Source organism: Typopeltis vanoorti, chromosome 22 (genome assembly GCF_054136105.1).
Source record: "Typopeltis vanoorti isolate ZY-2024b chromosome 22, IOZ_Tvanoo_1.0, whole genome shotgun sequence".
NCBI lineage: Eukaryota > Metazoa > Arthropoda > Arachnida > Uropygi > Thelyphonidae > Typopeltis > Typopeltis vanoorti.
In genome coordinates, this window is record NC_143570.1 from 22,946,129 (window position 1) to 22,962,227 (window position 16,099).

General features: G+C 37.2%; 1 protein-coding gene across 2 annotated transcripts in view; it reads left to right on the forward strand.

The window, feature by feature from the left end:
* The window catches only part of LOC150094209 (leucine-rich repeat serine/threonine-protein kinase 1-like), an 803,235-nt gene that overhangs the window by 752,413 nt on the left and 34,723 nt on the right, over nt 1-16,099 (forward strand). For both annotated transcript variants that reach the window (XM_090412317.1, XM_090412318.1), the window contains exon 32: nt 13,310-13,488. In XM_090412317.1, the coding sequence (XP_090268443.1) occupies nt 13,310-13,488 (179 nt within the window). The remainder of the gene's footprint in view (nt 1-13,309; nt 13,489-16,099) is intronic.

The window sequence follows — 16,099 nt, forward strand, 5'->3', positions numbered from 1 at the left end:
TTGCGGGAGGACATCTACAACTGTCTCTACATCTAACCTCTACTAAATATTAAACTAAAGTTTTTATTCAAACATGGTAGTTGTCTCCATAATTTTCAAAAATGCATAAAATATTTAAATTTTGTTTAAAGATTTGTTATGAATTTGACTAATTGTACCAAAATTTGACCAACTCTGCGTTTCATGCATTTGTATATTGTGAAAATCTACAAATATAGAAATAAAATAATCTTATTATAATTGTTCGTTCTTTATGTTTGATAGTGCGATTATCCCCAAGGCCAATAATGAATACCCCAAAACCAAATTTTTAATCTGGTCACCCTACTCCTACACATGAGAAGCTGCACAGCCTAGTATATCAGTGGTGTGTGTGTGTGTGTGTGTGTGTGTGTGTGAGCAATGTAACAAATAAATGCATAAATAACTATCTAATTTAAACTTGGGGTATTATGGGTGGCAATGAATTATCAAGATAGAGAATGAATTACATGTCACCATATGCACATTTATTAAGAGCTTTAGTTAAAAGCAACATGAGGATCCTCTGCACAGACACATGAAAAACAAAGTGAAAGTTTTACTCTAACAGGAAATAAAGTAACATACACTAAAAATGTATTTTAAAATAATGGATAGGAGAATTCTTTTTAATAATTTTTAGTAACTTCTTTCTTTCGTTCTTTCACCCCAAGAGAGAAACAATATTAAACAGAATAGTGGGGGAAAAAATAAATTTTAAAAAAAGTGAAAAGGCAGACCATAGCTGTCTTCTCTATTATGAGCAACATCTCCAACATGTTCTTTTTTTCTAATCTTAAAACTTTGAGAAGTCTGACCTATATATGAAAGGCTACATGAACAAGTAATTCTGTAAATCCCTGGATGTTTGTAAAAGAGGTTATTGTTTTTAGGAGAGCAGAGAAGATTCTATAGTGAGTAGGTTTGTTAACTACTCTTATAACATTTAGTTTAAGTCTGCCAGTGTTAATGATAGAAACACAACACACACACACACACACACACACACACACACACACACACACACACACACAAATCTTATCATACCTCTCCTTGAATCCATTCACTATCAGGGAACTCACAACCAATGCTGGCAATCTATTTCACTCACTCACCACTCTACACACAAAAAATCTGGTCTGCACACCCCTGCTAATCACACTCTTATACAACTTCCACAGATGGCCCCTAGTTCTTAGACTATTTGTCATATACTGAAAAATTTCACTTGCATTAATTTTATAAAACCCCTTTTAAGATAAGTTTCTATCATGTCCCCCTCTCCTCTGCCTATCAACCAAACTTTGTAACCCATAAACCTTCAACCTGCTTTCATAGGGAGTATTCCACAGATCTGTCACCATCTTGGTCACTTGTCTCTGAATCCTCTTGACCACCTATTGGTCCCCAAGAAACCCAGGTGATATCTGTATCTACATACCAAATCTGTATGCAGTAGTCATGGCCAAATCTAGCCTTATAAAGAGGGATAATAACTTCCTTATCTTTACTTGTTAGCGTGTTTTTCAACATTTAAGTAATTCATTGAGTTATTTTACCAACTTTTGCAACATACCCTCTGAACTTCAACTTTTTGTCCACCATTATCCCCCAAGTCCATAGCCTCATCAATTTCCTGCAATCCAATACCATCAATATGATACACCATATGCAACCTTTTCAACCCAAAGTGCATAACCTTACATTTTGCAACATTAAATTGGCAATCATTATCCTTTGCCCCACAATGCCAGTTTATTTAAATCATCCTGCAGGATATCTACATCACCTTTATCAACTATTGCTCTCCCAGTTTTGCATCATCAGCAAACAACTGAATATCTCCCCCTTAGATCTTTCTCTATGTCATTGATATATAAATTAAAGAGTAGTGGCTATGATTAGATAAATTGATGAGGCTATGGACTTGGGGGATAATAGTGGACAAAAAGTTGAAGTTCAGAGGGTATGTTGCAAAAGTTGGTAAAATAACTCAATGAATCACTTAGATGTTGAAAAACATGCTAACAAGTAAAGATAAGGAAGTTATTATCCCTCTTTATAAGGCTAGATTTGGCCACATCTTGACTACTGCATTTGGTATGTAGATACAGATATCACCTGGGTTTCTTGGGGACCAATAGGTGGTCGAGAGGATTCAGAGACAAGTGACCAAGATGGTGACAGATCTGTGGAATACTTCCTAGTGGCCCTAGTACCGAACCCTGAGGTACTCCACTAGTCACCATCATGCTCCTAGATTCCACTGCACCGTATACTACTCTTTGGTGTCTGTCTGTCAGCCCCCCCCCATCCATGCTACTAGCCTCATATCCATTCCCATTTGCTCCAATTTTTGCAGTAGTTTTCCTCATGTGGTATTCTGTCAAATGCCTTGTCCAAGTTGAGCAGTGTCATGGTATAGCCATTACCTTTATCCAATTCTGCTGTCACTTTATTTATAAAATATGAATAAGTTACTAAGACAAGACCCACCCTTTACAAAACCATGCTGCCACTATAGAGCATTGCATCCCTATCCACCCACCATTGTATTTTACCTTTCACCAACTTTTCCAATACTTTAACAACCACTCTTGATATATTAATTGGTCTGTAGTTCGCTAACTCTGTCTTGAAGCCACCTTTATGCAGTGGTACTGTCTTACCCTCTTTCCACTCCCTTGGAACCCTGCCAGAGCTGTGACTTAGATTGAACAACTTCATTAGGGGAAATTCCAATTCTCTTGCACATTCACATAGTACACAGGCTAATATGCCACTCAGTCTCACTGCTGTATTCACATTCATATTTTTTTAATATGCTGAAAATCTCCTGTTCATCTACCACAATGTTGATATGTATCTCTGTAACATCAGCAACTGTAAAATCATGGATGATACTTTTGCAAAATGATCACTCAGCAACTCAACTGTTTCTTTTGGTTCAGTCACCTTCCTACCATCAGCATTGTTTTAAAGTCATTCTACCATAGTCATTTTTCCTCTTACTTGTTACATAACAAAAACTCTTTTGGGTTTACTTTGGCCTGTTTGGCTAATTCTCTCTCTCATAGTCTGATTTGGCCTTCCTTACCATACTAGTCACTCTTCTTGCTTGCACTTTGTATTACTCATGAATATGCTGAACATTTTTCTTTATATTTCCTTCACAATGTTTCTTTTTTTGCAGTTCTTGCTTTATATCCCTACTAATCCACTTAATTCCAACTTGGTTTGAGAGTAGCAGTATCAGACTGCACACTCAGCATCAGGATGTGCAGTCTGATACTGCTACTCTCAAGCAATCTCTGACCACTTGCCATGCACTACTGACATTCTTTCCTTGTAACTTCTCAAGCCATGGCACTGTTCCAAGATGACTCCTGAGACCCTCATGATCGCCAGCCTTATAGTTGAACATAAACCCCATCTCGACAGAGAATTCCACATGTTTGGCAACTTCCCAGAACAAGACTGCATGGTCACTCTCCCCAATTGGAGATAGAGTGTCTACCTTGGTTATAGATACATCTTCTGATACTCTGATCAGATCCAACACCCTCAAACCTGCTTGTCCCCTCTTGGTGGATAGAAGAAGGAGAGGTGATATGATTGAGACTTTTAAACTGTTGAGAGGTCGTTACAGGGTTGACACTGGGGAGTTCTTTCGCTTGGTTGATCAGCGGGAAGGAGTGATGACAAGAGGCCATCCCTGGAAGTTACGAAAGGAAACTGTGAGCAAGAGGGTAAGGAGTGGTTTCTTTGTGTGGAGGGTGGTTGAGCCGTGGAATGCATTGCCTGATGGAGTGGTGGGAGCGAGAACGGTCAGTGAGTTTAAAGAGTGGTATGATAAACTTTGTGTTTCTCAGGGGGGGGGACCTCCCCTCGATGAGTCTTGACAGACTTTATGTCTTAGGAAGGACCTCCCTCGATGAGTCTTTTGACTCCTTGGAGGCCTGAATAATAATAATAATAATAATAATAATGTAATTATCCCTTGGCAACTGTATAAATCTCACTACCATCTTGCCATTCCCCCTTTCTTCCCTAATCGATGTCCCCACAGTTAAAGTCTCCCATAATAATTGTTTGGCCTACACTCATTGTGCTAATCTGCTAATACATGGCACTTACATCTTCCTGTGGACCCCCCCCCCTAGTCTGTAGCAGCACACCAGACAGCCTCTAAAATAAACCATCTCTCTCTCAGACCTGAAATCCTCTTTAACTTCTAATTTTGTTGGTTGTAATTCTGCAGTTATCATCATCAGTAGCTTGCTTCCTGTCTTGTTCCTTCTATCTTCCTTGAAAATACAATACCCTTTACATTCTATCCCTGTAACTATATAATTTTCAGTCAACCAGGTCTCACTGATGCCTGTAATTTTTGGCCAAGTCAAGATTACCAATGCCAAAAAAATTCTCACCCTTATTCCTGATACTTCTTGCATCTGTGTACATGCATTTCAACATCCCTTTGTACCCATACCATATGAGGATGAGTGCGTCCCAAATTTGGGACAGTTTCATGTACCCAGATTTGTCAAGGTTTGAAAGGTTTCTTGGGGCTGAGGCAGATTCCAGGAATAGCTTCTCATATGTGCATTTAATGCAGTGCAATAGAATGGCCTGCTTCCCATGTATCCAGTGGAGGGTGTCCAAAACATATTCATCAAGTCCAGAGTGGCTGTAATTGTGATTCTGGATGTACTCCAAAATCCTGATATTGGCTGTCCTGCTGTTTGGCCATAGAAGGACAGTATGCAACTGCAGGGGACTTGGTAGTTCTAGGGAATGTGGCTGGTCTTTGGTGGAGCAGATAAGGATTGCCAATTTTTTATGTGATCTGTAAGTAGTGTAAGGTTGTCTTTAAGATTTTTGTTAATTTTTCAGATATGCCTAGATATATGAAATGGTGATGGATTTTTTGTAACCTCTGTTCTGAAAGAAGGTCACTGTGTTACTCAAGTATAATGACAAGTTGAGATAGTGAGCATGAATCATGAATAATATGTTGGCATAGCTACATAAGGAGAAGGGAACGGAATTTATAAATGTGTGGGATGAACTTGAGGGAAAGACGGATTTGCACAAAGATGACAGGTGGATTTAAATGAATTGGTGTGAATCAGCTGTTACTAGAAGGAAGTATAATGAGTGATGCAAACAAGAGATCAGAAGGATTAACTGGTAAAGTGAAAAATCAGGATAGAAACTGGTAAGACTGATGAAACTGAAAATAGGAATAGTAGTGTAAGAGATGATGGTGGTGGGAGAACAGGAATGCAAGATTGAAATGGGGGAGGGCAGAGGGCAGAAACACAGTATTAAGGAGAAGTGTGTTGAAAGCAGTATGAATGTGTGTATGTTTTTTTTTTTTTCCTGCTAGTACTGTGAATAGATATAATGCACTTGCTCACATCCGACTTGAAAAAGCTATAGATTGTATTCTTTGGGAAACATGCGAGAGACTATTTGAGTGATGAGCAGTGGAAGAGATGAACAAGGAGGAGAAATTTCTTCTGTGGGTTTGGAATTGAACCATGAGGGGTTTTGATTAGCTGCTGCATGTGTTTGACAGATGTGCCAGAGGTTAGTAGAATTGTGGATGTCATTTCTGATGAACAGTGGCCATAGAAGTATTTATAGAAGATGCAGGTTGCAGAAACTGAAACCTGTGTGAAAGTGAGTAGAGTGTATTAGCAAGAGAGGGAGTCACCAATCAATCTAGCTGCCATTTCTGTATAGAATCCAGGGGAAACCATGCCAGATGTGAGAGTGGCATTCAATGGTTGGGTGGATTTGTGATTTGTATAGGCTTAGGAGCTGATTGGAGTTAAACCCGATTTTTTGGATGCAGAGGAGGGAATATTTGTAATGTGTTTGTACTACAAGAGATTTGAAGTTAAGAGTTATCCCAAGAAGGTAAATCTTATCTTGAATAGAGATTTGGGTATTGTCAAGGGTAAGAATGTAAGAAAAGGTTTTTTTTTTTTTTTGTGGGAAATAATGTAGAGCTGTCTTTTACTAGCATTGAAGTTGATAAAGTTATTCAAACCTCATTGATGAATGTTTTAAAGATCAGAATTTAAAGTAGTAGAGGTTCAAGTTCTTCAGGTTATGTGATTTGTGTTTTGCAAGGTTTCAAACAAAAAAGAGGAGTGCAATGTACTGTCATCAGCAAAACTGTGTACTGGATTGACAGTCAGCTGGAGTAGATCATTTATATTTAGAAGAGAGAGTGGGCAAAAAACAGAACCTTGTGGGACCCAAACATTAGTTGTATAGTTAGAAGATGAGGAGCCATTCACCATCGATCAAAGCAAGCATCCAGTCAGAAAGCTGGTACCCAATTGGAGAAGTCAGGAGGGAGGGGAGGACAGACTGAATGACAGGAGTTTACTTAATAGATGATGATTTATAGTTTTAATGGCACAAGGACAGCAAAGGTCATACTGCGCTATACCAAAGGTTATTGCAGTACACAAGGTAAGACAATCACAAACATCCATGCCCACAGTGGGATTCAAGCCTGTGACCTGTTGGTCAGAGAGGTACACTAAGCACTCAGCTGACCAAGCTGGCTTACTTCATAAATCTTTGTGCCAAACTCAATCACTGGCCTTGGAGATATCAAGGGCTACCACTTGTGATTCACTAAACCTTTCCATGGAGTTTGTCCAGAGATGGATGACACAGGTTACTAGATCTCTTATTGATCGGCAGTGATGGAATCCATACTGTCAATCATTTATTAGATGAGAGTCTTCAAGGTAGCACAGAAGTTGAATATTGATGGTTCCTACCATTACTTTAGAAACAATTGAAGTGAGAGAAATTGGATGGTAGTTTGAAGGTAAAATTTTGTCACCCCTTCTTAGGAATAGGTTGGACATGGGCTAATTTCCAGACTGCAGGATAGATACCAGTAGAATAAGAAAGTTTAAATAGGTGGCATAGGGCAGAGTTAACTCTGGGTGGAGCACAGAGTTGCACTTTTTTTTTATGTGGCTCACACCCAAGAAAGGCTATATGCAAGCCTATAGTACATTTTGTGCTGTGCATGGGCTAAGGATTTTTTTTTCTCTTTTTATAAATTATATATATATATGTAAATAATTTTTTTTAACTTGGGTAATGTATATTAGGGTTACCAAGTAATTTTTTAAACTTGGTTATTTTACTCCTAATTCCAAGTAAGCAAACAGTTAAGTTTGCACCTGAACATAGTTCAAGTCTAAAGGTGGTGTAATATACATTACCCAAGTTAAAAAAACTTATTTACATCTATATCTCCTCCAGAGATTCTTATTCAAAATAAAAACGCCTTGTAGCAACTTGTATGGTAATGTTGATAAGGCTCTGTATTACTAAAACCTTGGTATTTAGGGTCTAGCTACTCACTGAGGAGACCTCAAAAAAGGTTGAAACCGGTCTGGGTAGTGACCCCACCCATAATGTATTGCAGTATACATCTCTTAGTGAGATGTGCTTTACATTATGGAAAATACTAAGAATTGATCAGAGCTTTACCCACCTTTACAATGAGTTGCCCTGATGTTGCACCACCTTTAGACTTGAACTACGTTCAGGCGCATATTAACTGTTTGCTTACTTGGGATTAGGAGTAAAATAACCAAGTTTAAAAAATTACTTGGTAAACCTATATATATATATATATATATGTTAAAGATACCAAGCTATTTTAAACCTGGTTTTACTCCATTTCCCAAGTAAGCAAACAGACAAATAAGTCAAGTTTGCGCCTGCACATAATGCAAGGCTAGCTGACCCTGCAGGTAGTGCAAGACCCTGGTAACTCATGGTAAAAGTAGAATAAGCTCTGATCACTAATCTTAATATTTACCCATAATGCAAAGCACATCTCCTGGAGGAGATGTATGATGCTTTGTATTAAAGGCAAGGGAGCCACTACCCGGACCGGTTTCGACCTTTATTGAGGTCTCATCAGTGGGCGCCAGGCTAGAAATATCAAGATTTTAGTAATACAGCGTGTATAAGTATTTTACCAGAACAAGTTACCATAAAGTGTTTTAACCTTATTAAATAAAAATCTCAGGAGGAGATATAAATGTAGAAAGTATTTTTATACCCAAGGTAAAATACTTTCTACATATATATATATATATTTTTTATTTTTTATTTTTTTTTAATTCAGAAACCCTGCTCTAGAGACCAAACATGGAACTTTTCCAAGCCACTTCAGGTCTCCAATAAGCAGGGCAGTGGTCACATGCTGTGAAATGAAATTCATCTCCCACCTAAAGATAATCACAAACAGCCATGCCAATGGCAGGATTCGAATCCACAGCCTGTTGTCTGGAGAGCGGGTACACTAACAACTCAGTGAACCAGGATGGCAAGTTTAACAGGAGTCTTGCAACAGCACAAATCACAAATAAGTGGAAAGAAGATAAAATTGTTCCACTTCACAAAAGTATTGATAAGACTTATGCTACAAATTATAGGCCAATCTCCGTATCTGGAGTTTTGGTTGAGGTGTTGGAAAGATTGGTGAGAACTAAGAAACAGAAGTGGTTTGATAACTGTAGTATTTTCTGTGATTATCAGTATGAATTTGTCAAAGAGTAGTCATATTTTACCATTTACCTACTGTAACAAGGTAGTGAATGCATTGAACAAACGAGGCATTTATATAGTGGTATACTTAGATTTTACAAACTATTTTGATAGACGGTAACTAAACTTATATCCCTTGGTTTTCATGGTGATCAGAATATATTAGAAAGGGTCTAAAGCAGGGGTCAGCGGGCTGCATGCGGCCCAAATGTGCATTTTTGATGGCCCATCAAAGGTTGACCATACTTAGATGGCATGTGGCTCGTATGATGAATTAATCAGTTTCGCAAAGAAGATGATAGTCGCATATGGAAGCACATACATTTGCGAACAAGCATTTTCTGCCATGAGTTTTAGAAAAAACAAATTTCTTCTCGACTGACTGATGAGTATTTGTATGCTTCGAGTCGAATTTGCACCTCAGGTTATAACGTGGATCTAGATAATTTGGCTAAGGGAAAACAATCACAAAAGTCACATTATGCAGGGAGACACACACATGTTTGATGCATAAACTATATTACTTTATATATAATCATTTTTTGTTGAGTTTTATTTTCATGCTTGTTTCATATCTTGTACTTTAAATATTTCTGTGTTTCTTAAGATTGATATAATGAAAATTGATAACCTAAGTATTTTTTAACTCTTTATTTTCTTTTAATTAAACGCTTGTGGCCCGATCCTTAAAAATAAAGGTTTAATGTGGCCCGCGAGTCTGAAAAGGTTGGCGAACCCTGGTCTAAAGAGTCAAGAAGCCATCCCTGGTCTTTGGAATGTGGGATATGAAGACAGATTGAATTAATGTAATTTGCAAAGCCTCATGAACAGGAGGAAGAGGAGAGGAGATATGATTGATATATATAAGTTGGTAAGGGGTTGTTACTGAGTTAACATGGAAGAAATTTTTCATAGAATGGAAGAGGGATGGTGGAACAAAAAGCCATCCCTGGAAACTATATTAAGGAAGGTATGAGCAAGAGAATGAGGAACAGGTCCTTTGCATGGAGAGTGGAATTCATTGCCTGACAATGTGAACATGTTGAATGAGCTTAAAGCACAGATTGATAAGCTTTGTGTGTGTGACAGTGTGTATCCCCCCTCCCCCATGATGAGTCTTTTGACTCCATGGAATTCTGATGTTAATAGTGTTTCAGAATCTAGATCTCTAGTTTCATATTCTACTTATAGTAACTCTCATCAATATAATATAGAATATTCTTTCTTTTTAGGTTACACAGTGATCAGCACTCATATTTGTAGATTTAGGGACACAAAAAAACACACGTGTTGAACAGATTATTTAATTAATTACTAATAAAATAAAACTTGATGTTTCGACCTCTATATCGAGGTCATCATCGGAAGAATAAAACTGTATAAGGAACCAAGCTGCATGCTCATGCCCTGTATACCGGTAACTAAATCATCATAGTTAATAAATCCTTTTTCCTAGCCTGACCTCTAGTGATAAAAAAAAATAAAATAAAATAAAATATATATATATATATATACAGGGTGTTCGGGATAAATTTGACATATTTATAATTAATTATATTTTTCCGTAAGTTACATGTATTAACACACACTTCTCTTCATTTAAAAGTTTGGACCCTTCTTCATTCATATACAAGATGTCAGAAAGGATAGATAGCTGGAACCCACCTGAATCATGGAAGAGAATAACTTGTATCATGATGATTCGTGCCCGCCATCAAAATAAGGATATTACGACTGCTGCCCAATGCTCCCTGAATACAGTAAAAACAATCAGGTATGAACTAGAGACTTGCAATGGTGACTACGAGGATGTAGCAAGAAGAAAGATCCCTAGCAGACGATCTGATTGCGTTCGTACAGCAGAATTCCTCGCAAATCTGCAGGAACAGGTGTTGAAGAACCCTGGCATTGGAATTCGGGCTTTGTTCGTGGAGTTGCTAACTGTAGTCAAGCCCTGGATAACAAGGGTAGCCAATGGTAGGCCGTATGTATGGCAGCAGGATTCGGCCCCTTGCCACACCTCTGGGAAAAGTCAAAAATGGTTGTCTGAAAATTTCTACGACTTCACCAGTCCAAATGTTTGGCCTCCAAACTCCCCAGACCTTAACCCCATGGATTATTTTGTATGGGGCGCAGTTGAAAAAGACACCAATCGCACTTCCAGTAATACAAAAGCCCAGTTAATGGATAAAATTAAAACAGTTTTTGCGGCCCTTCCCAGGGAGACTGTAGCATCAGCTTGTTCGAGGTTCCGAAGCAGAATTGAAGCTGTGATCGATGCTAATGGTGGTTATTTTGAGTAAATCTTGTTGATAGTATTGTAATTAACTCTGCCTGTAATGTTTTTTTGTCAATTCATTAAATTTAATAGATACAAAGAAGATTTTCTTTTTCCTTACGAAACTGTCAAATTTATCCCGAACACCCTGTATATTATAAATAAATAAATACAACTACAATAAACTGCTAAAGTCCTGATGTATTAATATTCTTCTGGATAGTTTGATTGTTATAAAATGATTTCTTTCAGTTGCTGTTGAATGTTCCAAACACTTCACCAGGTTGTCTTCTTGTAGTGGGATTTTTCTAAGGCTAGTTTAGGTTGTTATATAGGTTGTAGATGGGTCCTCCACATTCTTGAAATGGTTAGGCCATCATTTTTATTGAGATTTGGGTTGTGTTTGAGCATCTCACATGACTCTTTAAATTTTCTCTCAAACCAGGTTTTGGTGAGGTGTAGGGACTTTGGTATTTTTCCAGTCAATTCTGTGGTATGTTTGGAGTGCGTGGTCAGAAAGGCTGGTTTTACCAAAATGGAGGTATTTAATGTGTCGTTTGTGTTCGTCTTGTCTGATTGGGATTGTTCACCCTGTTTCCCCTATGTATGGTATGTTACATGTGCATTGTATTTTGTATACCCCTGGGTGTGCTAGGTGTAGAAGAGGATCTTTAGAAGAACTGAGTCGGTGTCTTAAAGGTGGTTTTAATGTTGTATTTGCGAAGTGTTCTGTCTATTTTTTCAGAAATGCCTCTAACATAAGGAATGGCAATAGCATTCTTGAAATCTTTTTTATTCTTACTGTTATCTTTATGGAGGATCTTGTGAATAGTTTTTTTTACTGTATCCCTTTTTGATAAATGTTTGGTTGATGATCTTGTATTCCTGGTTTAGACCCTGTTCATTAGAACAGATAGTTAGGGCTCTGTGTTTAAGGGTGCTTATGACACCTAGTTTTTGTGTTGGGTGGTGGTAAGAATTTTTGTGTATGTATTGGCCTGTGTGTGTAGGTTTGCGGTAAACTGAGAAGGAGAGACAGCCAGAGGGAAGACATGTGACAAGTGTGTCTAGGAAAGGAAGAGAGTTGTTTTTTTCCATTTCAATGGTGAATTGGATACGTTTGTGTTGTTTTTTTAGGTGGCTAAGGAATGTATTTAATGCTTCGCGGCCATGGGGCCAAATGGCGAAAATATCGTCGACATATCTGAGCCAAATTTTGGGCTTTAGACATGCTGTCTCTAGAGCACGTTGCTCAAAGTCTTCCATATAAAAGTTAGCTATTGGGGGAGAAAGTGGTGAGCCCATGGCTGTACCTTCTTTTTGAAGGTAAAAATTGTTTTGCCACACGAAATATCCGGAGTGGAGTACGTGGGCAAAGAGGGCCACGATGTCATGTGGAAATATGTTCTGTAGGAGCAAGATCGTGTCATTGATCGGGACATTGGTGAAAAGGGAAGTTATGTCAAAGCTGACTAATAAATCTTGGTCGTTGAGTGTAATGTTTTTAATTTTATTAATGAAATGTTGTGTATTTTTTATGTAGGAAGGGGACTGACCTACCAATTCCTTGAGTGTGGCAGCTAATTTTTTGGCTAAGTGATAATTTGGGCTGTCAATTCCTTCAACAATTGGACAAAGAGGTGTGCCTGGTTTGTGTATTTTTGGCAGGCCATAAATTCTGGGCGCATGGGCATACTGAGGTATTAATTTTTTTGTTGTTTCTTCGGGCCATGTGTGGGCTGATTTGATTAATTCAGTTGTTTTCTTTTTGTTATGTTTAGTGGAGTTGTACTTTACCATTTGGTAGGCATTGTGGTCCGATATTAAATGGTTAATTTTTTCAATGTATGTTGTACGGTCTAAAAGGACAGTGGCATTGCCTTTATCTGCTTTCGTGATTATAATGTCTTGGTTATTTTTTAAGGATTTAAGGGCTAGATTTTCAGTTTTGTTTAAGTCGGTGCTTAGTTTTTTGTTTGTTTTTAATTTATTTTATTTTATTTTATTTTTATTTTATTTTTTTTTTATTTATTTTTTTATCACTAGAGGGTCAGGCTAGGAAAAAGGATTTATTAACTACGTAGATTTAGTTACCAGTATACAGGGCATGAGCATGTAGCTTGGTTCCTTATACAGTTGTATTTTTCTGTTGATGATCTCGATATAGAGGTCGAAACGTCAAGTTATTTTATTAGTAATTAATAAAATAATCTGTTCAACACGTGTGTTTTTGTGTCCCTAAATCTGCAAATATGAATAATATAGAATATGTAACATAAGAGAAGTGAATTTTAAGTTTAGTTTAGTTAAGAATATTCTGTCATGTTTAAATACTAATAGTTTTTTTTTTTTCAATATTTCTTTTCAAATTATGAGATTTATATTTTGAAAACGTTTTATTTGCAGGTATGAGTTATGGTGTGGTCAAAATCTAGGAAGAATCACAATCTTTACCTTGCAAGAATCTGTTGTAACTTCTCAAGTTGTCATTTATCATAATGGAACAGAAGTGGAAAACATGGATGTAACTCAGTTGGCCGTAGCAAATGATGGCTCGCCTTTTGTGTGGACGTACACCTATCCAGGTTAATATGTAAAATAATAATAAGTAAATTGGTATTTCCTTTTGTAATGTTAATACCAAATTTAACATAAACAAAAAAACAAAAAACTGTAAGTGATGAAAGACATGTTTTATACCCAACCAAGTTGGTCAATTAATTACAGAAGTATATATGTCCATACTGGAACCAACCTTATGACTAGCAGTGAAGTTGCTAATTGATCTGGTGCCAGTATACAAGACAGTCAGAATATCTTCCTACTTCAGTGCAGTCTGAGATGTCAAACACAAAAGTATAAATCTGAAACTCCTGCTAATATAAGTTAATTATTGTTGTTATTAATAGTCCTCTACTGAGTCAGTAAACTCATTGTGAGAGGGTTCACTGAACCAGCAGTATATTATCATATTGCACTATGATAATAATAATAATATGGCTGGCTTAACTGTGAGTGAGTGAGTGGAAGGTATTTGAGGAAATAAATAACCTTGATGTCAATAAGGCGATAGGATTTGATGACATATCACCTCATGTCTTAAGGAAATGTTCCAGGGAATTTGCAGTAGCACTGCCATGCTTGTTTAATAAGAGTCTTACAACAGCACAGGTTCCAAGGGAGTGGAAAGAAGGTAAAATTGTTCCACTGCATAAAAGTGGTGATAAGGCTGTGGCTGCAAATTATAGGCCAACCTGTATATCTGGAGTTTTGGTGAATGTCCTAAAGAGACTGGTGAGAAGTAGAATACAGAAATAGGTTGAAAACAGCAGTATTCTTTATGGTTACCAGGAAGGGTTTATTAGGGGAAGAACATATTTTACTAACTTACTTATGTACTATAACAAGGTGACAAATAGCTTGGACAGGGGGAGATGCATATACAGTAGTGTATTTGGATTTTGCAAAAGCTTTTTGGTAGGCTCTCACATGACAAACTATTAAATAAATCGAAACAGATGGGATTGGATAACAAATTTCTGAGTTGAATCAGTGACTGGCTGTAAGTATCAGAAAGTTGTATACAAAGATGTGGTATCCCGTAAGAGGAAGATCACTAGTGGTGTACCACAGAGGTCAGTTTGGACCATTGTTGTTTAATTTGTATATTAATGATATTGGAATAGGTTTAACTAGTGATATACAACTGTTTGCAGATAATGCAAAATTGGGGAGAGCAATGCAGTCAAGTAGATGTTATGGCCTTGAAGGAGGACTTGAATGAATGGATTTCATGAATGGGCAGGTAAGTGGAACTATCAGTTCAGTGTTACAAATGTAAGGTTTTAAAATTTGGTAAACAATGATGGGATGCAAAGTATACACTTGGTGGGGAAACTTTAAAGGAGGTAGAAGAAATAAGAGATCTGGGAGTGGTGGTGTGCAAAGACCTGAAATTCAGTGGCCACATTGCACAATTTTTGAAGACATCACATTGGATAATGGCAATGATGTAGAGCAACGCTTCCCAAACTGTGAGCTGCTTCCCCCTTCGGGGACGTGAAATAATGAAAACAAATTTAAAATGTTTTAAGACTAAGTAGATATTTTTTATCTTAAAAGAAACATATTTAGTTTTTATTATTTCTTTTTTTGTTATTTTTTATAATTTAACGGAAAAAATCACACATTGGTCACAAATTTTGCTTCCTGCGTATTTCGGCGCTTAATGAAGATTAGTAAATGTATGCTTATTCATATAAGTTTCATTTCAAAGGTATTGATAGGAAGCACAAAAATTTCGCTTTAAATTAATGTTTCATTGCTAGTGTACACAGGTGCGGTGATGCGCGGAAAGAAATATGCTTGGTGTGTATGTTTTGTATTGAATATAAATACAATAAAATTATAATAATACATGTCTGTATTAGGATTTTTTTTCGATGGGAGGGGGCCGTGAAATCTTTTAATTTTTCCAAAGGGAACCTTGACATCCATAAGTTTGGGAAGCACTGATATAGAGGACCCTGACATGCAGAAATAAAGAGATTATGATGCCATTGTATAAGGTCTTGATCAGGTCTCTTATGGATTATTGTGCACAGATCTGGTTGCTGGGTTTTCATGGTGATGAGGAAATGTTGGAGAGGGTTCAGAGAAGATTCACAAAGTCAGTGGTCTTTGGAATGTGGAATACGAGGACAGATTGAGAGAATGTAAACTGCAAAGCCTCATGAATAGGAGGGGAGGATATGATTGAGAAGACATATAAGCTAATCATGGGCTGTTATCAGGTTGACATGAAGAGATTTTTCATAGAATGAGGGGGGGGGGGGGTAGAACAAGAGGCCATTGATGGAAACTGTGTAAAGAAGGTGTGAGCATTGCATGGAGAGTGGTTGGTGAGTGGAATGCATTGCATGGAGAGTGGTTGGTGAGTGGAATGCATTGCTTGAGTGTGTTGTGAATGTAGACACATTGAATTAATTTAAGGCACAATTGATGAGCATTGTGTGCGATAGTGTGTGTGTCTCTGACTCCATGAAGGTTGGATGTCAATAAAATAATAATAATAATAGAATGGTTAATAATAGTTCAGAATCTAGATCTGTAGTTTCATTTTTTGCTTGTAGTAACTCTCATCAATATAATATTGAATGTGTAACATGTTTACATGTTACAACTTATTTATTGTGA